Source organism: Ursus maritimus, unplaced genomic scaffold (assembly GCF_017311325.1).
Source record: "Ursus maritimus isolate PB19 unplaced genomic scaffold, ASM1731132v1 scaffold_7, whole genome shotgun sequence".
NCBI lineage: Eukaryota > Metazoa > Chordata > Mammalia > Carnivora > Ursidae > Ursus > Ursus maritimus.
Window position 1 is genome coordinate 24960761 of NW_024426885.1, and position 25493 is coordinate 24986253.

Here is a 25493-nt window from a genome sequence, read left to right on the forward strand (position 1 = left end):
GGGGGGGGGGGGGAGGGGGTCAGCGGGTGGTGGTGGAGGAGGGAGAACACTGAGGTCCATTGACAGGGAGCTCAGCCCCCTCCTTCAGGGGTGAGGGGCACTGGTGGCAGATCTCCACAGTGTCCCTGGCCTGACCCTTCCACTGTTTAAGGTCACCCCAACTGGACCCAGGCCCAGGGATGGAGCCCCAAGCCAGAGCTCTTCCCTGGCAGGAACTGAGCTGACCCTTGGAGACTCCCCAGGCCCTTATGAACTGACCCACCATTCATCCAGAGGCTGCCTGGCTTTGAGCTGTACGGTCCCTCTGGGCCCTGAAAACACCTCCTCTCCTCCACCTCCACAGTCCCAAGGACTGATGTCCAGTGAGGGGCCCCCAGGTGCCAGGCCGCCTGGCCTCCAGACCACAGTGGGCCTGAGGGCCTGGCATGGCCTGAAGATGGAGTCTGTTCCCCTGAATGCACCTTTAGAAAAGGCAGGAGAGGAAGTGCGTGGGGCAAGGAGGGCTCAGCTGGCACACTGGCTCTTTTCTACCCTCCAGGGGCAGGGGCTGAGGAGAGGGGCTGGCCTTCTGCTTCTCCCCAGGCCAGAGCAGAAGGGCCACACTTCATCTCAGGGAGAACGAAACGGGGCCGATCCCAGAGGAAGCCGGGTGTCTCCACGGCTCTGCCAGCCCTCCGGCCGCCCGGTGTTACCAACAGGCCTGAACCCGGCTTTGGCCTCAAACAGGTCTGGGTTCACACCGGGGCTTTCTACTTGGTGCTAGTTGTCTGAACTTGAAACGGTGCTTTTTTCACGGCAGAGGCCGGTAAGCATCACCTTTCAGCCCTGGAGGCCTTAGAGCCAGAGAACCTGAGTCAGACCCGCGCTCAGCCTCCCAGTAGCCCTGACCCTGCGCCAGCTTCACTCAGCGTCTCCGCACCTCGTCGTCGTCCTCATCTGCGGCAGTCCCCCAGGGCTGCTGTGAGCGTCCAATGAAATGTTATCTGTTAAGCACACAGTAAGCACTTAATACATGCTGGCGATTCGGTGGCTTTGGTACGGGGCTCGACACAAAAGGGGCAACTCTCTCTCTGGGAGCCTTGCCAGGAGTGAGGTCTTGCATGCAGTCTTGTGCGTTTCAAGGTCTGCTGCTCAGAATTTGGTTTGCAGATGAATGGCACAAACACCATCTGAGAGCCGGCTGGGAAGGCAGAGTCTTGGCCCCACCCCAGAGCCCCTAAATCATGGTCTGCAGTTTACTTACATGCACAGGAAAGTTTGAGAAGCACTGTTTGAAGGTCCGGTGAGGCCTTCCATAGCCTGTCTGACTCTGTCTTCAGGACTTCCTTGGTGTTGGGTTATGTTCAGTCCATCCACGTAATATAAACCACGGAACCTGCCTTGCTGAATCCGTTTCTGACCCAGGCTTCACGCAGGTAACTTGGTAAGAGCTGGTTCATTGGCTTCGCATCCCTACGCAGACCTGAGTGCCCACCTGCTTCCGGCACCCTGTGGGACAGGGGCATAAGTCTGAGCCTAACCAGGAGGATGCTCGGGTTCCAGCCGCACTCCCTCATCAGCTGTAAGCCAGGACATTCTTTCTCCCTGCTCTTCCAAGATGGGGTGACGTTTGGGGCCAGGGAGATTGCGAAGGTTTTTATTTCAGAAGTCTCTCTGAATCGGAGGTGGGAGAGCCTGGCCTATGAATCCTCTGTGGTTTTGAAGTCAGCATAGCACGAGTCTGTCTAAAGTCTACGTGCCCAGTTGCATTGCACAGTTAGGAGGGGGAAATGCTTAGGTCTCTTCTAAGAAGTGTCTGGCAAAAGGGTTAAGACCAAAAAAACCCCCTGATTTTTAAAAGGAGCATCTTTTCTCTTCTGTATAAAACGATTGCAAACCTAAGCTTCAAAATAAGGGAGCCAAGGGAGGAGGGTTGAGATGAACCGGTGATGGGGAACTTGGTGCCTTCTCTGCTTGGCATGGGGTTTACTCTCAGCTTCTTTCTGACCTCAAAGATGAATTTACACCTTTAATAGTTGGTAATCAGTGCAGACGGCTTAAGTAAGGCCTATGGGGTCGGCAAAGCTGTTCTTACTAGCAAGTGGCCCAATAGCCAACTTTTTGTGAATTGGCTATAGGGGGAAAGTTGCAAACAGCTTCCTGGGAAACTGTGTGTGAGGCTTGGAACTTTCAGCAGATTAAACAATTATAAATGAAAGACTCCTCCCTAAGCATTATAGCTATCATTTAAGTACATACTCTTACCAGATACTGTGCAAAGGGTCTTGTGTGTTTAGATCGCCTCATTTGCTAACAGTAGACCCACTTTACAAATGAAGAGTCATGAGCCAGAGGGGTACATGACTTGCCCAAGGCCACTCAGCTAGCAAGCGGCAGAGCTGGGATTCAAACCCAGGTCCTTCTACTTCTAAGCCCAAGCTCTTGACCCCTGTTCTTTTGTCCTGGCTGTGCTTTCTGCAGAGTGAGACTGACCAAAGATGTACTGCCTGGAAATTCATAGGTGAGGTTTCTGGTGTGTGAAATGGTGGGTCTACCAGAGTGTTTGCATTTCTTTAAACTTCATTTCAAGTTTTGTATGTTTTTTTTAATTACATCAGTTAGAGTTTGATCAGCATTGCCCTTTTTTTGGATACTTAATCAAGTGTCACATTCTTACAGTTAAGGTCTTGTCTAGATGACGCTATTTTCTGTTACCTTTCACTTGACCTACCCAAGTTGAGCCAGCCACCTAGTGGCCAAGGCTGGAATTGCAGGCATAGTGGCCAGAAGGGAATAACTGACTTCCAGAAGGCAGGCTTTGTAAACACACACCTATAAAGTAACCACATAGCAACAATCATCACAATTTCCTAAACCACAGCTCAACAAGGGACTAAAAGGAAGAAAGAAATCCCACTTTACCTTTGATTTTCTATATGGCCCTAAAACCAGAAAATTTTCATTTGGGGCACCAAAGAGAACCTTAGGAAACATCACATGGTTTTACTTGTTCATTCCTAAAACTTGATGTTAGAGGAATTCTGAGCCCACTTTGCTGTCCCCAGTTTCTTTCGCTGTGCCTGACAGTTCTTCCTCCAACACCTGTGCACTGTAGCAGAATTCAGTGTATTTATTCAGATTCTCCCATGAGAACAAGTCCTGGCTCTCTCTGAGGCTAAGTTGCCCCATCTGAGAAATACTAGGATTGGACTTGATGCTGACTAGGTTTTCTCACAGTCCCAATATTTTGTGATCTAATAGACCAAAGGAATAAATGCCTAATGATGAAATATCATACAAAAGAGAAAACATTTTAGGGAAACAGAGGTCTTGTAGGCCCACCTCAAATCCCACTGCATGGGCAGAATATGGCTGCCTCTGTATAAGGCCAGCTTTGTGCCCTTCCCCCCACCCCCCATTTCCTTTGGAAAGCGCAAAAAGCCCCCTTGTCTTGAATGCTTCCCTGCAAAGGGCTCCTGCTGAAAGACTGCACACACAGCCAAGACTTTGACCTTCACCTTTGCCCCTGACTTACTTGGTGAGAAAGAGTTCTTATCCTCCTCTCTCTAGGTTTTGGGGGGTTGGGGGGAATCTAGCTAGGGTTAGCAGGAACTCAATGAAAATATAAATAGAAATGTGGTCTATAAATAACACTGCCCCGAAAATATCTGGAGGCATGAATACCGGCAGGCAGCAGACAGTCACAAATCATGATGGCCTAGACAGTGAGTGAGCCTTGTTCATTTGCTCTGGGGTCTCTCGGGATACTTTAGATTTGCCTGTGGGGCCCTAGAGAAACCATCTCTCTTTCTGGGCTCTAGAAACGCCTTCCTTGTTCGCTGCCCTGTCACCCATCTTCTGCTAGACCTGCTTTGTGAACAGACACAAACAGTGGGGCAAAATCATGCTGCCTGGAATCAGACCTAGCTTGTAGTCTCCGCCTGTGTGACTTGGGAAAATTCAGAAGCTATCTCTGGGCTTCACCTTTTCCTCTGTGGTCATGGGGATTTAAAAACTGGAGTTTTGGCCTTGTTTTTGTTTTTGTTTTTGTTTTAGAGAAAGAGAGAGAGGTGTGCATAGGGGCAAAGGGAGAGGGAGAGAATCTTAAGCAGACTCCACGCCCAGCATGGAGCCCAACATAGGACTCTATCTCACGACCCTGAGATCGCGACCTGAGCCAAAATCAAGAGTCAGGTGCTTATCCAACTGAACCACCCAGGCGCCCTAAACACCGGAGTTGTTTTTTTTTTTTAAGATTTTTATTTATTTATTCGACAGAGATAGAGACAGCCAGCGAGAGAGGGAACACAGTCAGGGGGAGTGGGAGAGGAAGAAGCAGGCTCTCAGCGGAGGAGCCTGATGTGGGGCTTCATCCCAGAACGCCGGGATCACGCCCTGAGCTGAAGGCAGACGCTTAACCGCTGTGCCACCCAGGCGCCCTAAACGCCGGAGTTTTGAAGAACAGGAACCAGGCCTTATTTTATCTTAGTTAAGAGGGTGGAGTCTGTGCCAGACTTCCTGGGTTCCAATCCTTATTTTGCCCCCTACTAACTGTTTGACCTTGGGAAAGTGACAACCTCTGTGTACGTCAATTTCCTTGTAAAATGGGGACAATAATGGCATCTACTTTGTGGAGCTGTTGTAAGGATTAAGGGAGTTAATATTTTCAAAGGGCTTCGGCCAGTGCCTGACACATAGTAAACATATATAAATGTTTATGAAATAAAGAAACAAATCCATAGATCCCCTGCGCCTGGAGTGTTACCTGGCACATAGTAGCTGCTCACACATGTGTCGAGTGAAAGCCTGAATGCGTCAGGGTAACGTAGTAAGATTGGGTAGGAGTTCTTTCTAAGCCCCAAATGCTGTAAATTAAAGTGGGGTTTTTATTCTTACCTACGGGGGTGACAGGAGCTCAGTACACTCCCTCCTTGTCGTCATCCGTGGTTTCTGCCTTAGACACACCGCATTTTGTTTGCCCGGGAGGAATGCCTGGAGCTGATGCATCTTGGCGGGTAGAAAGTGGCTCATTCTGATGCAGGGCTCTGCAGCGGCGCCAGCCCTTCTGCAGAGCCTCATCCCCCATATCCTTTTTACCTTTACATCCACAATTTGCTTAGTGCCAGCAGAGCTCTTTGCAAGCCAGGCTAGCTCTTACATAGACAAATAATTGTGTAGCATTTCGCTATGTGTGCACTGTAAGTATAAATAAGAGAAAAAGAAAAGAAAGCTCACTCCTCTCCGAAAGCAATCTGAAATGGACAAAGGAGGAAATAAGTAGAAAGAGCACTGAGCCGGGAGTCTAGTGCTGATTCTAGGACCAGGCCTGCCTTGGCTTAGGGGTGTGGCAAGAACCATCCCAGCAGCTCTCTGAGCCTCTTCAGATCCTGAGGGGAGTTAAAGTGATTCAGTACTTCTCAGCTTCAGAGGTGCATGGGAATCATGAGAGGGGCTTTATGAAAAATGCAGGTTCTCACCCTGCCCCCCACCATTCCGTTCCATTCTAACTCAGGGGATCGGGGTAAATCCCAGGAATCTGCGTTTGTAACCGACACCCCGAATATCTCTGACTCAGGTAACCCAGGGGCTCTCTCATGAGCAGGGCAGGGGGAGCGGGGCGTGTCAGTTACCTACTGCTATGTAACAAATTACCCCCCAAATTTAGCAGCTTAAAACAACAGCGGACATTTATTATCTCAGTGTTTCTGTAGGCCAGGAATTCAGGAGCAGCTTAACTGCACGGCTTTAATTCAGGATCTCCTATGAAGGAACAGTCCAAATGTTCACACAAGGCATAACTGGGGACTCACTGGGCAAGACGGCTCGCTCAGGTGGCTGGCAGATGGGTGCTGGCTGCTGGCAGGAGGCCTCCGGTCCTTGCCATGTGGACCTCTCCATAAGGTGCTTGGGTATCCTCGCACCATGGCGGCCAGCTTCCTGTAACATGAGTGATCTCAGAGCAAGACAGGAAGGGGGCTGTGATATCTCTTATAACCTAGTCTTAGAGTCACCCTGTCATTTCTCCAGTGTCCTGCTGCTCCACGGGTCAGCCCTGTAGGGCATGGGAGGGGAGTGCGTGAGGCAAGGGACTCTGAGGTATGTGTCACCAGGGGCTGCCTCGGAGGCCGACTCCCACAGGCTCCTCTGAAATGGTGCCGATGGTGGCAGCTCTTGTTGTGGGGTTAGGATTGGGGTAGAAATTAGGAAAGACAGCTGGGTTGGGGGCCCTGGGGAACGTAACTTGTAGGTGCAAAAGCCGCAAAATCTACCAGAACCAGGCCGCCAGGCCCAGTGCCCTGCCGAGTGCCAGCCTGGCTGCTAACTGGCTGTGTGAAGTTGGGTGAGCTCAGTCTTGACCTCAGAGAGTGAGGGGGCTGGACATGATGACCTCCAGGATCTCCTTGTTTTAACCCCAGTATCCATGTGGACTGTGGTGGGCGTCGACACTGGTGAGAACACAGGCTTGAGCTCATGCTGTGTGTGCCCAACCAGGGACCAGGCCCAAGTGTGTCCCCCATCCTCTGACCCTCAGGGCTAAGACTTGAGGGAGAAGTACTTCAGAAGGAGCTGATGGTACCTGTGTCCCCCCAGGTAAAAACTGTGGTCCTTGGCCTTGATGGTTCAGGAACTTGGGGTATTTCTGAAATAATACAACTTGAATGGCTCTGCATTGTCAAACCCCTGTCACCCATTCGATATCTTCTAGTATTCGTCACCCACACCCCATAACCTCCCAACCCATTCATTTTACTTTAGCTGGGTTCTATTATCTCTGGACCTTTGCTCAGGCTCTTCCCTCCTTCTGGGACATTCTCTCCACTTCCCTTGCCCTGGCTTATTCCTACCACTTTTTAGGCCTGTCCTCTCTCCTGTGTGTCCCCGATGTAACGGGTCACACAGACGGCGTGCTCTGCGAGGCCTGGGCCGTGTCCGCAGTGGGTGTCATCACAGCCCAGCCCCCAGGCCCAGCACCTGCATTTGGGAAGGCTGGTTTACTAGCAAGTGAGGGAGGGAGTGAGTGGTGCCCGCTGACCATGCTCATGGGGTTGGGGTGTGGGTGACTACATGAGACGTAGCTCTGGGGGGAGGCAGGCCAACCGGATACACAGAGAAAAGGTACAGAGAAAAGAAGGAATAGAGCAAAACCATTAAGGGCCTAGGCACTTCCGGGCAGCCTAGAGAAAGGCCACGGCACATTAAATTCCAGCCCTGCCACTTACTAGCTTTGTGACCTTGGGCAGGTCACTTGGTTTCCCCAGCCATAAAATGAGAATGACAACGGATCCCAGTACCTAGATCATAGGTGGTGGTGAAGATCAAATAAAAGAATGAATATAAAATACCCAGCACAGTGCTTGGCACACACCAAGTACTCAGCGATGTTACCGATGACTCGTATTATCCTCACCACCCTCGCGGGAGCGGGGGGAACCACAGAAAGTGTTGCTGGGAGGTTGCCGAAGAGGGTTGACTGTCTGGGCTCAGTTCTGCCAACAGAGCCAAAGCTCAAGAAAAGCAGGCTTTGGGGGACCGCGTCCACCCAGAGGGAGTCAGGCAAACTTCCCTCCAGCTGGCACGGCCAGGCCTGTGGTTGAGGGGCCGCTTTCCAATGGGCCTCCACATCCTGGGGATTTTCCTCTGCTTCAGACCATCAGAAGTCAACGGTGTCTTTCAGCATCACCCTTGGAACCAGAACTGCCCCTGCCTGCCCACAGCCTCCTCAGCTGGCTGGGCCTTTTCTGTTGTGTCTCTGTGCCCCGGAGGCCCTGTATCCCTGGCCTGCCCCCCACCACTGGCCCCTGCTGTGGGCCAGGCCACAGGGAGAGGCCGCCGGAAAGCTCTGCTCAGCGTCCCACCATCCCCTTTCCTGAGGGCAGCCTCCCCTGGCGGGGAGGAGCTGAGGCTGCAGGGGCTGAATGGGGCCTTTTATTCTGCGGCTCTCACAGGGAGGCTGTGAGCCACTGCCCACCACGCCCGCCACACCCACATCCACACGGTGGGGACAGCCTGGCCCTGATGCTGGGCTCCGAGTAACCACACTCTCTGGCCCCGCTCTGTCTGGGTGCTGGAGGGCGAGCCCATCCCCGCTGCAGCCCAGGTCTGGGCCAGCAGCCCCAGCACGTGCAGAGTGAGCTACGTTTACTAGTCCCCTCTTGTGTGTGTGTGTGTGTGTGTGTGTGTGTGTGTGTATAAATGAGAGAGACAGTCAAGAGCGAGAGGGTGTCAACACACTCACACTTATCCATTCAGTAAACATCCACTGGGGCCTCTGCGCACCAGTCCTTGTGCGGGGCCCTGAGGGTGCTAGTAAACGAGCATTACAATCGCAGTGAATTCTGGGAAGGAGACAGTCCAGGGCTGGGAGAAAGACAGAGTGCACCCCCCTCACTGGGAGGGGCCTGCCGAGGCCTCCCCAAGCGACGATCTGAAGTATGGAAGGCCTTATCTGTGCCAAGAGCTGGGGGGACTGTGTCCCAGGAGAGGGGACAGCATGCACACAGGCCCCGAGGTGGCAGGTCTGTGGCCCTCACTGAAGCCCAGCATGGCTGGCAGGATAAGACCAGATGGCAGAGGGAGGTGTCAGTCAGACCCTGCAGGGCCGTTCCAGCTACAGGAAGGAGTTCTGATTTTGCGCTCAGTGCCCTGGGAAGGCACTGAAAGGTTTAAGCAAAGGTTTCATTTTAAGAATGTTATTTGGGCTACTGGGTAGAAAATGGACTGGGAGTCAGCGAGGCAAAAGGTCACCACGGGCTGTTGGCCAAACACGGAGTGATGGGGCCTCACCCTTCTCTGTGACAACAGGCACTTGGCGTCAGACCCCTCCTGCGTGCCCAGCTGTGTGCCTCCAGTCCCCGTCTCAGCTCTGTAATCCCACCCGACCTACGAGAAGGCTGATGCCCAAGCCGGTTGATGTACGCAGGACACGGGGGTTTGAAAGGCCCGGGCCTCTCAACTCTGCAACTCACCCTCTCATCCCATGCTGGCAACTGAATGGCACTAGATGTTTATTTTTATTTTTATTTTTTAAAACCTTCACACTGGACCAAGAATGGAAAGGTGAAATCTGGAAGGTGAAATCAGACTAGCGTGACCATGGCTGAGAAGGTCAGTGCTCTTGGCCTTTGCCACCTGGCCCGCCATTAGTGTAGGTGTTACGCGGGTTTACCAAGCACCCCCCAGGCCATGCTCAGCCCCGTCCAAGCTGAGCTGTGAGACCACAGCCTGTGCCTTAAGGAACCCCAGTGGCACCCAAGTGGCATTTGTCCTCAGTGTGCCCACCTGAAGTACTGTCGTATTGAATCCCAAAGCGTCTCCCTTCCCTGGGGCTAAGGGGCACATGGGAGGTCAACCACAATGCTCTACCTCCCAGGGCTGGGCTGGGCCAGCCTGCCTGCCGCGCCTACCCATGGTGCTGTCAGGGCCAACATCCTTCCTTGATCTGATATTTACTGGGAATCCCTACCTTACAGGGGATTCACAGGACCTGAGCTGCTCTTGTCTGGCAGCATGTGGCCCAAAGTAAGATCGTATAGCTAATGAAGGATCTCCAGTCCATATGAGGGCTAAAGACCAAGCCTGGGCATTCTCCCAAATGAGGCAGAACAAGTTGACAAATGCAGGGGTTTAGTTTCTGTGAACACAGCTCTTCCCAAAGCTTACACTGTAGGTAAGCATCTACCCCTATTCACAACAATTAATAAAATGTGTTCACATTTCATAGAAAAGGGACTTCATTCCAAGGATCCAGACTCACTCTGAACTTAAATTTGCTGCAACTTGAATCAAATAATAAAGCATGTATTTTTAAATAAGCCTGGAGAAAGTGAAAGTAAATATTACTAAAACAATAAATGTGTTAGTGGCCCTTCTCTGCAACGTATATCATGCACTCCAGCGTCTAACATCCGTGCCAGGACAGAAGTGCTAACAAACCCCACCTAAAATCTGCTCGGGTGCAATCAAGGTCTTCTGGGGTTCACCCGATTCTCTCTTTGTTGGCGTGGGCGCTGGTTACTGAGGGTGGGTTCTATTCGCGAAATTCATTGAGCTATACATATGCGAGTGCACTTTTCTGTATGTATATTATACTTCCAAAAAAAGTGTGGCTTTTTTTTAAAGAAAGGAAAAAATTGTTCTGATCGTGGATTGCTCTATGAGGCTGCTCAAAAAGACTTCCATTCCGTTTGATTCAGTAGAGATGAATTAAAACCTCGGCTATGCCAGGACTCGGTGCTTTCTTCTAGCAGATACCCATAAATCCCACCTGGCCCCCTGAGGACGCGGGAATGAAAGACTGTGTTGCCTTATGCCTGGCTCTGCCCTGGGGATGGGAACCTCCAGACCAGAATTTGGAAGATCATTTTCCTCTCCTGGACGTGAGGGGTCTTACCGTAAGCATGCTGGGGCTGCAAGAGAGTAAAGGTTTCCATCCGTGGCAAACCCGGGTAGATTTTTGCGAGTCTGTTTTCCCCGAGTGTGTGGGGGAGGGGCGGAGGTGCCCCAGGGGAGGCTCACCTGCTGAGTCACCCTAGCGCCCCCAGGTGGGCGGGTGGCGTGAGTAATCGCTGCCTCTCCTCTGTGTTCTGTGCTGGGCTCTTTGAATTGGGCTGACGGAAGAGCGTCCCAGAGGAGAGAAATGGGAGCTGCGTGGGAGACAGTGTTTTTAGGGGGCGGGTTTGAATCAGGAAAGGTGGCTGCAGGCTGAAGGGAGCTAGTGTTTGGCCTTGGGTGGGGAAGACGGGTGATGGAGGGTGCTGGGGAAACGCTGTGGTGCTCACATCCCACAGGCCGGTGAGCGGGTGGGCGGGGCCAGGTTGTACCCCCACCCCCACGCTACCCCACCTACTTGACCTGGAACCGTCCGCTCGTAAGAAATCCCATTTGCTCAATGGTTATTATGGGCTGGGCTCTGTGTTCAGTGATTTTGTACATGGGTTCATTGATGCCTCGCAATAATCCTGAGTTAGGCATTACGACGCCCATTTTGCTGTTTGAGGAAACAGATTCCAATAGCTTGTGACTGGTCCCACATCACATAACAGTATATGGCAGGGCCAGATGTACTAGTCAGGAACCTATACATGACAAGGACTAGACCCATCTCAATCTGGTTTAAGAAAAATCGGGGCAATGTATTGGCTCAGATAACTGAAAACTTCAGGGGTAATGGTTTCAGGCATGGCTGGATACAGGTGACCAAATAGTGTGTCTCTCTAGTTCCTAGCTTTGCTTTCTTCTCTGGCCACTCAGACAAGCTTTCCCCAAATGGTGACAGAGATTTGCAAAGATACTTTCTGGAAACTTGGGGTCTGCAGTGTCTGAGTTAGCAGCCCCTGGAGAAAGAGTACTTCTCTTTCTGGTGGTTCCAGCAAAAGTCCTGGGCTGATTCTCCTCGGACCAGCTTGGGTCACATGCCCATGGCTGGACTGCCCTGATGGGTAATGCCAGGAGTTTGGGGTGAGATGAGACTCACTGAAATCAGACAGACTGAGAGGGAAGGAGGGATTGTCCCTCAAAAGAAGCTCAGGGCACTGCACTAGAGATGCTGATGGGCAACCCCCACCCCCCGCCTGCCCCAGTCGACTGGGAGCCAGAGCTGTGGGGGTGGAAGCTAATTATTCCTTCGCCCTCCACAGGCAGTGCTGTCTTAGTCTGGCCGGGCTGCTGTAACAAAAACGCACACACTGGGTGACTGATAAACAATGGAAATTTATTTCTGTCGGTTCTGGAAGCTGGAAGTCCGAGATCAGGGTGCCAGCATGGTCGGGTGAGGGTTCTCTTTCTGATTGCCGATTTCTGACTGTATCCTCTGTGGGGTGTCTTTCATGACAGCACTAATCCCATTTGTGAGGGCTCTGCCTCCCATCTCACCTCACCACCCCCACCAAGGCTCTACCCCAATACCATCACAGTGAGCATTAGGATTTCAACATGAATTTTGAGGGGCTCAGACATTTAGACCGTAGCACACGCTATGAGCATACATACATGTCATTTTTTGCAAGGGTGGGAGAGTTCCTCTAGTGACCTTCACACCTTCTCTCCCCAAGTTGGTTTGGTAAAGAAGAGGCTCTCCTGGATGCCACATCAGCCAGCAGAGCCAGAGAGGACTCCCCCCCCCCCGCCGCCCCCACTTACTTGCTCTCTGATCCACACAGCTTGCCTGTCCCCTTTTGGGCTCCAGAGACCCTTGACGCACTCTCTGCAGACAATCCTCTGACCCTCCTGAGGGCATCAGGCAGCACCCACATTCATGGCACCCAGCTCTGTGCCAGGGATTGCCCAGGGACAAAGGGAGGATAGAAAGTCATCCCTGCCCTCTGGGCAACTGCAATCCAGGGATACAAGACTGTCACATGTCAGGCCAGCTCTGTGGCCCCCCAGAAGATATGTCCACATCCAAATCCCCGAACCTGTGAATATGACCTCATGGAAAAAGGGTCTTTGCGGATGTAATTAAGTTAACGATCTAGAGATGAGATTATCCTGAATTGAGGGCAGGCATGAACCCAAAGACAGGTGTCCTTATGGGAGAAAGGCAGAGGGAGGTTTGAGACACGGACGGAGGGGGAGGCCACGTGAAGACAGAGGCAGAGATGAGAGTGATGCTGCCACAAGCCGAGGAGCAGTGCAGCCACCAAAGCTGCAAGAGTGGAGGGTGGATTGTCCCCTAGCATCTCCGGGGGTGCCTTGCCCACGCTTGCAGACTTCTGGCCTCAGAACTGGGGGAGAGTAAATTCCTGTTGTTTTCAGCCACCCACCGTATGGTAATTTGTTCTAGCCGCCCGGGGAGGCTAATGCACCCCTTCCCTTTCTGTCCTCAGATCCAATTAGATGAGTAGGAGTGTTGCTTGTGCAGAACGAGGTCTCTGCGCCATGTGGTCTGGGGCCTCCGGGCCTCCCCTGCTTCTTAGGCCAATCCCCTGTGATGCTCCAGGCTCTTTGAGCTGCACTGAAGGGAGAGGGTTGGGAGCATCTGTGCCCTGAGGGGCCGGGGTGGCTTCTGTACCAGGGAGCCCCCTGGGAAGGTAAGAGGGGACCCTGGGATGGTGACTCCCTGACAAATTCTCTGGGACAGCAGGAGATGGGAGGCGAGAGTGAGGTGACTGCCAGAGGGTCCTGGAGGCTGGCAAAGGAGGGCAAAGGCAGGCAATCAAGGAAGGCTTCACGGAGGAGAACTTGGGATGGGGAAGGAGGCCTAAGGTGCTTCAAAAAAACCCAAACTCCTTTCTGTGGCTTACACAACCACTACATGGCTTCTTTTCTGTCTTTCAGCTTCGCTGTGTGGTTGCCTCTGGCTGAGCACCCCGGAGCTTTGCATGACCAGCTCCCTCTCCTCCTCACAGTCTCCACGACACTTCCCTGACCACTAGCCGAATTCTCCCCCTGCCACCCCAGGGATGCCCCTCCCCATTACCCTGTTTTATTCTCTTTTAGAGGTAGGAGAGACGCATATGTGTAACATGCTACTTACTAGATAGGAAAATTGTATTCTCTATCCCTTCCATGCATATCCCCTCCCCAGTTCAAATGTAAACCCTTGAGAGCAGGGTCTGCATCTGTCTTGTTCTTGATGGGTGGATAGATGGCATTCCGGATGGCAGGGAAAGCAAGGAAGAGGAGCTTGTTTGAGGAAGTATACACGCACATGTACACACTGTGAACTTGGGATGAGAGGCTGCCAAGAATAGATCAGCTTGCACAGACCAAAAGAGGCCCCGAGGCGAGTCCTTTCCTTCTAGCCAGTGCCCTGGCTAATGGAACAATTCATTCTCTAGAAGCAAATGCCAATTACTAAGACCCATCAGGTACCACGGAGATGCCTCATTATGTGCCTGGTATCCTGGGCGGGAGGAAGAAATACCTCTGCCCCCCCAAGCATGGGGACCTTCCTGAGTCAAGGCCCCATCTGTGTGTCCTGGCCCAGAGTGGCCACACTGGGGACTGGGACAGAGATCGGCCTCTGCCAGGCAATGCCCACTGACTTGTGGCTGACACCTGCCCAACCAGAGCAGGGGCGGGGAACAGGAAGGACAGGGAGGTGTGCTGTGTCAGGGAGCTCTTTCTTTCCAGAGTCCACTAGATGCTGGGTCCCTTCTCCTTCCCACTCTGTTGATCTGTTCAGTGCTTCACTTGTCTGGGATAGGCAGAGACCTCAGGAGGACTGTCTGTACGTGGTACGCCATGGCATTTCCCACCATCCATGGTTATTGCTTACACAGTTCTCAGCCCCCAAGGCAGCTGTTCCCCAGACCACAGCATAGCCCCTAGCAGGGGGGAGATGTTGATAATGCTCCCATCACACAGAATAAAATCCCAAGTCCTCACCATGGCTCTCAAGGACCTACTTGATCGGACCCCAAAAAACTCTGGGTACATTGCCTTCTCTCCCCCTTACTATGTGAGCTCCAAGATCCCAGGTTGAAATCTCAGCCACTTAATAGCTGTGTGACTTCGGACAAGTCCTCTCTGAGCCACCATCTCCTGTGCAAAGGAGGGATAATAAAAATACTTGTGGGGCGCCTGAGTAGCTCAGTCGGTTAAGTGCCTGCCGTCAGCTGAGGTCATGACCCCAGGGTCCTGGGATCGAGCCCTGTGTCAGGATCCCTGCTCCATAGGAGTCTGCTTCTCCCTCTCCCTCTGCCACTCCCCCTACTCGTGCTCTCTCGCTCACTCTCTCTGTCAAATAAATAAATAAAATCTTTTTAAAAAGTGCTTGCTTCAAAGCCATGAGGATTAAGCAAGAGAATCTAATGGAAAGCTCTTAGCACATGCTGGGCACATAGAAAGCACTTGGCTTCTATTACCGCTTGTCTCCCTCTTCCACTGCCCCTCTCAATTCCACCATCCCTGCTGTATACATTGTAGGACCTCTGGAGGGAGCAGCCCTTGCATCTCCAGATGAGAATGCAGAGGCCAGAGCGGAGGAGGAACCCACTTCAGGGTCACACAGCCAGCCTGTGGCCCAGGCAGGACTGAACCCAGGACTCCTGCTGAGGCCCCTGCTTCTTCTGCTTGTCCCCTTCTCAGCCCAGCCCAGAGCGGCAGCAGGAGGGACCTACACTTATGTGCTTGGACCCCGTCAGGCTTGACAGCTTTCTTCTCCACTTTCAGGAATGAGTTATGTGCTGAGGTCTGTTTCATGCCCGTGTGTAATCTTCCTTATGATGCTTTATCGTATTTCTAGGGCACCATCTGCGTGGCTTTGAAGACTCTGGCAGGACCTGTGAACGGGCTGACTTACATTTACAAGAGGCCTTTAAGGCCCTGTGGTCTCAGCTTCCTTAATGGGGATTTTCCTCCTCCTCCTCTTTTTCTCTCTACCTTTTAATAGTCCCCGGTGTGACTTTCTGAGCGCGGTTTGGATTCCTAACAGAGAAGTCAAGACCGTAGAATCCCTTCCAGATCTTCCCTCCCTCTTCCCCCTTCCTGCCCTCTGCTGCCTGTGCCAAAGCCCCAAGAAAAGAAAACGTTGCTCCTGTCAGGATTTCAGTGGGGAGGAGAGAAGCCCTGTTGGGATTCCAAAAAAGCAGCTGGGAAATGGCTTGTACAGAACTTCTCTGACTTTGCACCTGAGCACCAGACCCGCGGGCCTTGTGGAGGGGGTGCAAGGTGTCCGGCGCAGAGGCAGGGCGGCCTCCCTTGCAGGGGGTGGGTGCGAGGGGCGGGAGGGGTGTGCCGTACCAGTGTGGGCGGGGAGCCTTCGCACCTGTCTCCCCACCTCTCCCACCCCCATCCCTCCCTTCTCCCAGCCTTCTGCACCTTATGGAGGCCTTAATCATCCCATAATTGTTAGTTTTCTGCTGGGTCTGCTGCAACAGGATCGGGTCTTCTGTGATCTGTGTATCTAGCCCCACATCTTGGGGACACCAAACTCAGAGGTTGGGTCAGCCTTGAGATGGGGCATTGGAAAGGGAGGCAGTTGATCTCCATGTGCCTCCTTTCCTTTCTGTCCCCCGCCAGCATGGGAAGGACAGGAGTCCATCTACCTCCTTTCCTTTCCGTCCCCCGCCAGCATGGGGAAGGACAGAAGTGCTATTTTTGGAGAATGGATAAGGCATGTTTCATCTCAGGAGGAGCACAGGGCAGAGCCAGGTCTGTGGGCCTCAGTCTGTCCTTTGCTTTCCTCGCTGCTCAGATGAACTCTTCTGGTTCCTGTGAGATGCCGTGTGGCCACGGGCGTCCCTGGGCCGGGGGAGCCTCCAGCTCTCGTCGAAGGAGGCTCAGGCCGAGGGCTCAGAAAGCCCGCCCAGGGCTGCCTGTACTCTGGTCAGGCCGGAGAGCGGGTCTCCTCCCGCTGCACGCTGTTTCACATGCCGCTGTCCCCACGGCCATGCGCATAGGCTCCCGCGGCCTGGGGCAGTAAGGCGACAGGCAACCAAAAAAGGGTAGGAGGCAAAGAGGCCAGGAATACCAAATCTGTGACATCTTCCCCCAAGGAAGAGAGGCCGTCTCCAGTGTCTTGATGAATCATGTTTTATCTCCTCTCAAAAGGAACACACGTGGCAGAGCCAATTTATCTCGGTGACATTGTCCAGTCTGCAGAGTATCGTGCCTCTGATGGGGAGATGACCCGTCGGCCTGGCCTCAGAGAGCAAGGGAGGGACAGTCCACGAGAGGAAAGTGAATGGGCCAGCAGGTACCTGGGGGGCGCCTGCTGTAGGCAAAGCCTGTGCTGAGTGGAGTGTGTGGTGCCAAGGGGAGGACGGAGCTGGTGACACCCGATGCGGAGGGACGAGAGACATCAGTGGGAAACAGGTCACCCACGAGAGGTGGGTGTTTACAAGGTAGCCGCTCTGCTGTCTGACTGGAGCAGGGCTGGTGGCCAGTACTCAGGTGACAGGGGGCTCAGGCTACAGCAGCTGCTTTCAGCGCCCGCCCCCTGGTCCCCTCCCCTTCACCTCTGTCTCCAAAGGCTGCTCATGGGAACAGCCAGGGGCTTTGTTCTAGCCTCGCAAACCTACTTGGCCGAAGTGCCGGGGATGTGATGCTCTCCGACGTTCATGAGCTGGGGGCCGATGATAAATGCTCGTCGCCCTCAGTCGGGGTACCCCTGAGCTATCGTCTGCTCTGTCCCCTGGAGTTCCCCAGTGGACCTGAGCTGCGGCTCCCCATGCTGATTAACTGGCTTGGGAGTACTCCCTTCCCTTCCCTGCCTTCCTCTCCTCTCCTCCTCGGATCTTCTGGAACGGCTTCCAAATAAGCCACTGACGCGCCTCGTCGTTGGGTCTGCGTCTGGGAAACAACCTAAACCAAGACAATGCTTAGTACCTCCCCTGGGCCTCGATAGAAGGGGCTCTAGTGAACTGACGTGCAGTCTACACATGTGCTCACATGCAATGGCAGTGATCTTAATTAGAACTCCTTTAATGCAAGTGATAAAAATCCATCTCCAATTAGTTTCAATAAAAGGTAATTTTTTTGTTTTATACATGTGACAAGTACCAGTAGACCTTGGGTTCAGAGCAGCTATGTCCCGCTGCTCAAATGTTGTCAAAGGAATCTGCCCTTCGTCATCTCTTTGGTCTGCTTTCAACCATTCAGGAAACATTAATTGAGCACCTACTTTGTTCCAGACGTGGCTCCTTTCTCTCAGTAGGTTTCCTTCTCAGGAAATAATAAAGATGGCCACGAGAAGCTCCAGGCTTTCATCCTGCCACCTCAGCAACTGTGGGAGAGAAAGGGCTCCAGCAGAAGTCTCAGGGCTGACCCTTCCTGGCCTAGTTTGGGTCCCCTGCCCATCTCTGAGCCAATCACCGACTCTGGTTGGCTGGGCTGGGTCACATGCCCGCCCTTGTTGCCAGGGAGTGTGGTTAGCCCCGTTGAACCACAAGGACTGGGAATGGAGGAGGGAGGCTCTCCAGAGGGAAATCGGACAGACAGGGACAACAGATGCCTATTACCACTACAGGGCCAGCACTTTACCGCTTGTCAAGCTACGTGGGTTCTAAGATGTGTCAGCCAGGCCCCGGATGGAAGGAGGCTCTCATATATCTGTCACACACGGCAGAATGTGTGCCCATACCTTAGGAATGGACAACATGTGTGGATGTTCTGGAAAGAGGGAGATTACTGCCAGCTTGGCCAATCAAGGAAGGCCTTCTAAAAGGGAGGCATTGACCTAGACGTTGATGGCCACGGGGCACAGACGTGTCAGCTGTGTTAGGACTTGAGAGTCAGACCAAGGACTTCACATTCTAAATGGAACCGGCTGAAAAGGACTATGCGTTGATCTAGTTGTTGAAATTTAATTCGGCTAGCTCAGAAGAGCCTTCTGGGAAGGTTTGAGGGGCTGGCATGTCCTGTAAGCCCCCCCACACCTGCAGAGGGGTGTACCAGCCCGCCTGCACCACAGCCCGGACTGCTTGGAGGCCGTGTGTGCAGAGAGGCTGGAGGGAAGGCAGGCTGGGGCAGCCGTGCTCCCTTGGCGTTGGCCCGTGCCCGCCCTGGAAATAGCCACCCACCTAAACTAAGAATAGGAATTCCTGCCTGGCTGGCAGGAATGAATGCCGATTTCTCAAGGAGGGAAGGGCCTGAGAACAAAACACAGCGTGTGGGTTGGGCCGTCCTTTGTATTTATTTGTGAGGTCACTCGGGAGCCGCGCCCGCGCCAGGCCATCGATCCTGCCATCAGACCCAGACAAGGTGATTTGGCCAAGATGGCAGCCTCTGAGGCTGCGCCTGTGCCCCAGAGGTCCTGGGCCCTCAGCCTCGGGCGCCTCCTGCCCCCTAGGAGAGGTGACTGCTCCTCTCTTGTTTTCTTGACGGGGCAGAGGTGGTGGCACTCGGGGGCCAGCTGCCAGGCTGAGAAGCCGAGGGAGAGGGGAATGAGAGGGCAGGAGGCCGGGGTCCCGTGGCAGCTTTCCCCAGAATCACCCGGCTCACAAGCGTCTCTCTTCCAGGCAAAATCCTCTTCCGGAGAAGCCACATCCGGGACGTAGCCGTGAAGAGGCTGAAGCCCATCGATGAGTACTGCCGGGTAAGGGTGTGCCTGGCGGTGGGGGAGGGGCCGGTCCTCCGCCAGAGAGTCTGTCTGTCTGTACAAAACCTTCTGCTGTGGTCTGGCAGGTGCATCCTGACGCCTGGCATTTCTGGGCCAGGGTGGTGGGTCTGAGTGTCCCTCGGGGAGGGGTCTCTCCTGATTGGGCCTCCTTCTGGGGCCCAAGGGCCTTGGGATCACAGCTGAGACTAGACTTCTTTCGGGACGTGCCCATGTTTACAAAACGCTATTTTAAATCACTTCCACCGGCTTGGGAGCTCGGTTAAGGGGTCTTCCGCTGACGGGATGTTCTGTATGTGACATTTTGCTGGACACAGGAGAGCTGTTGCTTTGAATTCCTTTTGGGACCCGAATTGTCAGAATCAATTCTGAGTTCAATAGCATCTGAAACCTCTGCAATGCATATTTGTTTATTCACCGAAGTCCTGATGGTTACAGCTGTTTGTGTACACATTTTTACCCGTTCAAGTGCTCACACACACACACCCAGGTGCATGTGCACAGGGGCATGAGAACAGCCAATGCCGAAGAAGAGATGGCAGAGAGACAGCAATGTCACGAAGAAGAGCCCATTTGTCCTTCCACTTTGACTAGAGCCCGGGACCCCCGCAGTGCAAATGACAGGCTCCCACTCCAGTGGCCTTGGCACGTGGCCTCTGGATGGCGAGGCTGCCTCATTAGCACTGAGAACTTGGGCAAGTTACTTACCTTCCCAGAGCCTCAGTTTCCACATCTGTGTGAGAGGGAGGAGAACAGGAGTTCCACAGAAGGGAGTCGTGGGGAGGAAAGGAATGGACACAGGCCAGGTGCCAGCAAGCGTCCAGCACAGGGAAGGCATTCAGTCGACACCAGCTTTTGATTATTATTACTACAAGGCGTAAACAAGTTAACGTTACCACTGGCTTTCATGGAGATAGGATTTCTTAGTTAAATGAAACCCGCTGTGGAGTCTGACTCAAGAGTCTTGAGGAGAGGCAAGTGTGGGATCGTCTTTGGTTGCAAGAGCTGGTGTTAGAGTGGGAAGAGCTGGGATCGAATCCCACTGCCCCCCACTGGCTCTGTGACTCTGGGCAAGCTAGTCTCCCTCTCTGAGCCCCAGGTTCCTTCGTCTGTAAAACAGGGTAAAGACAACTCCCTCACAGGGCTCCTGAAGGGGGCCGGATGGGAGACTGTGTATCACAGTGTTTGTTGCTTCTCAAATGCTCTGTCCCTACACAGAGTTGTGGCTGCAGGGTCCCTTTATGCACTAATACTTTATGATTCAAAAACAATAAAAATGTGTAAATAAGAAGCAAGTTGCTAACTATATTAACTGATGTTCCCAAGCCAATAGGAAGACGAGCGCACCCATAGAATCTCCATTTACCCAAGTTTCAATTTCATGACCGTGCCGATTATACTTGGTCACATTTTCTGCCTTAACCTAAGAAGAATTCCCAGTGATGAACTCCCTTACGCGAGAAGCTCCTCTTCTTCGGATCAACATTCATTTTTCTCTTTAAAAGGCATTTGCCATTTCCAGTTCAATTGGTGGCTGCCGCTCCAGCTTTTATTTCTCTTTATTCCTTTCCCAAGGAGTTAAGTAAATGGGCACAGACCCTGGAGGAGGGGGCGAAGGGCGGGGGAGGCCTCTCCCAGCTGGGGATTTATGGCTCACATCAGCCTCGAGGCTGGTGAGCCCAGGCATCTGCAGTCGTGTGTCCTGGGCCATCCGGAGAAGGAAACCGATAACATCTTATCTCTGGGGATCAGGCTTTGAACAGGACTCCTGAATCAGGATGAGATTCAGGGGGGCTCTGGGGCCCCAGTGGTGCTGCTGGTGGCTGGGGGCACCCTTTAAGTGGGGTCTGCAAGAGGCGGGCCTCCTAACCTGGTTAGCACAGACAAGAGCTGCTCAGAGCCAGCCACAAGGAGCAACGGCAGGGGTTCAGCAAGCAGCCAGCCGTCTCACAGGCTATAATTTACTCTGCGAATGGCAGGGGGTCAGGTCAGCGCAGAAGTGACCTTTAATTCTGCTGAACTAGAAAGCTGGGATCTCTGGTCTGATTGTCAGAGACCTTGGAATGACCTTGGAATGGTCATTAGGGCTAAGCCAGAAACAGTCCTTAGCCACCGCCACCCCAGCATCACACGTCACAGCTCTGCCTCCCGATGGTCCCATCTATGGCCACTCAGGATCCAAGTTTTCACTCAATATCACTGGCCCCCTCTGTGAATTCCATGGTCAGAGCCATGTGCCGTCTGCTCCATGGCCAGCCCTTCCCTTGTCCGTGTCTGTCCTTGGACGCACTGCCAAGAACCTCTGGGGTTTTTATTTCCAATACCCTGTATCTGCAGCCCTGCTTGGCTGGCCAGCATCTTCCTCGGACTGCTAGACAGTGTGGACTCCCAGCCCGGGGTTTGCTGGGGATTCAAATGCACCCAAGATTGTGATGCTGGCTCTGCACCCAGAGCGGCCCGCTCCTCTGCCAGGACTCAGACGTGGGAAGTCTGACTGTGCGGTAGACCTCCCCAGACTTCGGCTCCCTGCCCTCGCTGGCCAGCCAGTCCCTCTGCCCAAAGGTGGTTTCACAGCCCAAATCTCAGTGTTAATTTTAAACATAGATGGAGCAGATTGGATGAGCGTCACGGAACATTTACCGAGCACCAGCCGGCTGATTGTTTTATGTGGCACTTGAGGGCTGGGTGTCTATCAAGAGGGGTTCCAAAGGCATTTCTTTAACTCCATAAATTAATTTAATGGGCAACATGGTTATGTGGTTAATATTTAATGGTTCTGTGGCCTCAAAAAGTCGAAGACTTTCATCTCACTAACAAGCGTGAGCTATACTTTAGGGGCTCGGACTAACAGTTTTATAAGTGACTCCATTTACCCCGTTCCTGCGTGTGAAATCCATGTTTGCAGTGTTTGTCTGTGGGATAAAATAAATATCCCGGGGCAGGGGGTGGGTGGGGGGCAGTGAGAGAGAGTGTTTGAGAATGATCAACTCGCTCTTTGCCATGGTAATGACGTTTATACAAGTCTCCATTTCCTGGTGCATGCAGCTAGACTTTTCCCCCCAAAAAAGCTGAGATTGCTTCTATTATTCTGCTGTCCAAGATAGACTTGCTTTCAGGATCAATGGCTTTCTTTGTGGGAGGGAGGAGGGGCTGGTTGTAGTCAGACTGGGAGGGGGAGTCAGCCCTGAAGGGGTAAGGAACTCTGCCCACCCTCCACGTCTCCCAGACTCATTCTTTATCCCCACTTCCCAGACTTGAAAACTGAGACTATTTCGGGGTGGTGGTACTTAGTCCCAGGCATTTTCCTCCCACCATGCATGACCCATCGTTGGCTCTCGCCTAAATAAAGAGAAAGGTTCATGTCCCAACCGAAACACACTCCTTGAAGAAGCAGCACGGCTTCCTGTTATACTCAGTCCTAGATACAGGGTGACCGACTGTTCTTGTGGCCCTCATGCTAAAGGCTGACCTGGGCCAGGAGTGTTGCTGATGGGGAGACGGAGGCAGAGAGCAAATACTGATCCATAGTTGTTTTGCCAGATGTAAAACTTTTTTGTCCTTGGACAGACCTACCCAGAGGGGTGGGCTTCATGGAGGGGGGTCATTTTGAGGAAGGGCTGAGGACAGTCTGCCTGGGCCCCCTCCCATGCCACTGCACTTGAGAAACCAGGTTGTGCCAGCCGCATCTGGGTGGAGGTCTCAGAGGCACACAATGCAGCCACCCTCTCTCTTAATCTGAATCTGCGTCTTCTAGAATGACACTGTGCAAATGGTGGCCCATGTCACTGGCTCCCAGAAAATGGTGTGGGGCAGGCCAGGAGCTAGAGACCTCAGGGCAGGTTAGGCCTGGGGAAGGGGGGCACTGGAAGGACTGGCTGATGGCAAACCTGGGTGGCTTGTCAGCACCTCTTCACCTGGCTGGGGGAGCCCAGCCCTAGGTACCCACTGCCCTTGGCTCCTTCCCTTGCCTTGTTTCTCCAGATCTGCTCTTAGCCAGCTCATGGACCCCCTGGACCACAGAATGGCAAGGTCAGAAAGGGACTGAAGTCAGCTCAACTGTCATGGGACAGGGCCTGTGTACTCTAAGCAGCCCCATGGGGCAATGCCCCCTCCCTAGATGCTGAGAGCTAGGAGGTCATGCTCGTTCCAGCTCTTCCCACCTAACCTGAATTGAAAGGCTCAGTCAGACTGATAGGTCAGACACTGAATTCACTCATAGTGGTGCTGTTTGCAATGCTGGAGTCAGGGACTGTTAGAGCTGGAAGAAATTTCAGAATGTCTGTAGCCTGGATTTGTCCCAGCTGTGTGCGATGGGCTGTCAGTAGGAACTGTTGGAGGACCTGCTCCACAATCAGAGACCTGTGGGTAGTGCTGGAGGCAGTACAGACCAGTAGATGAGACGGGGCACAGGCTCTGGACTCAGATGGCCTAATTGAAAATCTTCCTTACTGGCTGTGTGGCCTTGAGAAATTACTTAACCTCTCTGTGCTTTCTTTGCTTCTTCTGTAAAATTGGAATCATTGTCATACCCTGTGAGATGGGTATGTGATGTTAATGCGATGATTAAATGGGCCAGTCCCCCAGCATGTCATGGTTATTAATAAATGCTGACCTAAACAAAGCTCTATAGGTTTCTTCCCTGCAGGGCTTCTCAGAGCCTTTGCTATACTAATGAACATGGTGAGCGCCAAGACCAAGGTGGGCATCTTACAAGGCATCATTTCACATGTGCCCACAGAACTCATTTTACCTCATCAAACAGGCGTTCCGTGAAATAACGTGAGGTTCCAGAGCTAGTCAACTTTATCCTGTAAGAAATGACAACCAGAGAGGTGAGGCGAGGACCGGAACTAGAACTGAGGTCTCCTTTTCTTTTCTTTTTTTTTTAAGATTTTTATTTATTTATTTGACAGAGAGACACAGCAAGAGAGGGAACACGAGCAGGGGGAGAAGGAGAGGGAGAAGCAGGCTTCCCGCTGAGCAGGGAGCCTGACGTGGGGCTCGATCCCAGGACCTTGGGATCACGACCTGAGCCAAAGGCAGACGCTTAATGACTGAGCCACCCAGGCGCCCCATAGAATTGAGGTCTCCTGACTCCCATTCCAGTGTTCTTTCCAGTATGTATCACTGCACTCACCTAGAAAATAATGACAACAAAGACAGTAGTACAACAACTAAAATTTCCAGAGTGTTTACTCAACGCCAGGCACTGTGCTGGGCTCCTCCTCGTCATGACCTCACTTAGCCTCCTAACAGACAGATGCCATACCGAACGCATTGTGCTGAGCTCAGAGAGGGCAAGCACGTTCAGCACCACACAGCCCACGAATGGTAGACCCAGGACTCAAACCCGTGTTTGGCTGGCCCTGAGGCCCTGACTTAACCACCCCACGGCAGAAATCCTGAATGTCCGATGGCAGACCTTTAGGCCTGGGTGGTGTCCTTGGAAATACCCATGTACGGCCCCCACCTGCTCCTCTCAGAACAGCTGGACTGGGGGGCTCCCCAGCTCTGGCAGGCATCACCGGCCCAGGCCCCAGGGACTGACTGCTCGGCATCGAGCTCTCCTGCCAAACGATTTTGGCCAGAGCTGGGCTTGGCGGCGGCGCTGATGGAAGCCGCCGTGAGCTGAGAGCCTCTCGTCAGCCTGAAATCGGGATGAGCCCTCAATGCGGCTGCCTTCGGGGCTCTCTGTTAAATAAAGATGCCACGGCGGTTCGACCGAAAGGCCTCTTTGTGTGAGGCCCTCACGGCCCACACGTCCTCTGCCCCCGGAATGCCGGTCTCTGTCGGCATGAAGAGCCCCTGTGTTCACTGCTGGGGCTGCGCGAGCCCTTGGCCGGCCAGGGCCCGCGCCGCGGGTGGGTGGCAGTGCGCTCAGGAGGGGGGGCGAGCCTGCCCTGGCTCCCTTCCCTCTTCCTTTCAGGGCGGTCAGCCTGGCAGCGAGTCTGCACGCAGCCTGGGTCCCTGGTCACGGTTTCCCTCCTGCGGCCGGCCTGCCTGCCTGCCTGCCCAGCCCAGCCTTTAGGTTCTCCCAGGGGCCCTTGCTGCGCGCAGGCCTGATTTCCCCTCTGTCCCTGTCTGTCTGTCTCTCCATCTGTCTCTCTACCTGTCTCTGTCTCTTTACCTCTCTCCCTCTCTCTTCTGTCTCTATCTTCCTCTTTCTCTCTCCTTTCTCAATGTTTCTTTTCCTTTTCCCTCTACCCTTCCTGGGGGTGAAAACAGCACATGCCATGTAGGTTACGTGAAAACTGGGACGCTTTGGGGGCAGTTTGTACCCATTCTACTGGCTGAGCCCAGGCTTCCGTTCTGCACGTTAGCACAATAACCCAGCGTCCCCGTCATAAACAAAGGCAAGGATGTCTGCCTCCAGGACAGAATGTCTACGTCCAGCAACACGTCCTCAGACGTGCCTTTGCAGGGCAGAGGCTGCGTCTGACTCATCCCCGTGACCCCCGGCAGAGCCCCATGTCAGACACACACTGAAAAGCCCTCACTGTTTGTCAGATGATTG

The 25493-nt window shown here is 53.2% G+C and overlaps 1 protein-coding gene across 1 annotated transcript in view; it reads left to right on the forward strand.

Moving 5' to 3' along the window:
- Nucleotides 1–25493, forward strand: part of SH3PXD2A (SH3 and PX domains 2A) — a 223737-nt gene that overhangs the window by 94252 nt on the left and 103992 nt on the right. The window contains exon 4 of the mRNA XM_040624340.1: nucleotides 18882–18958. Coding sequence (XP_040480274.1) covers nucleotides 18882–18958 — 77 coding nt within the window. The remainder of the gene's footprint in view (nucleotides 1–18881; nucleotides 18959–25493) is intronic.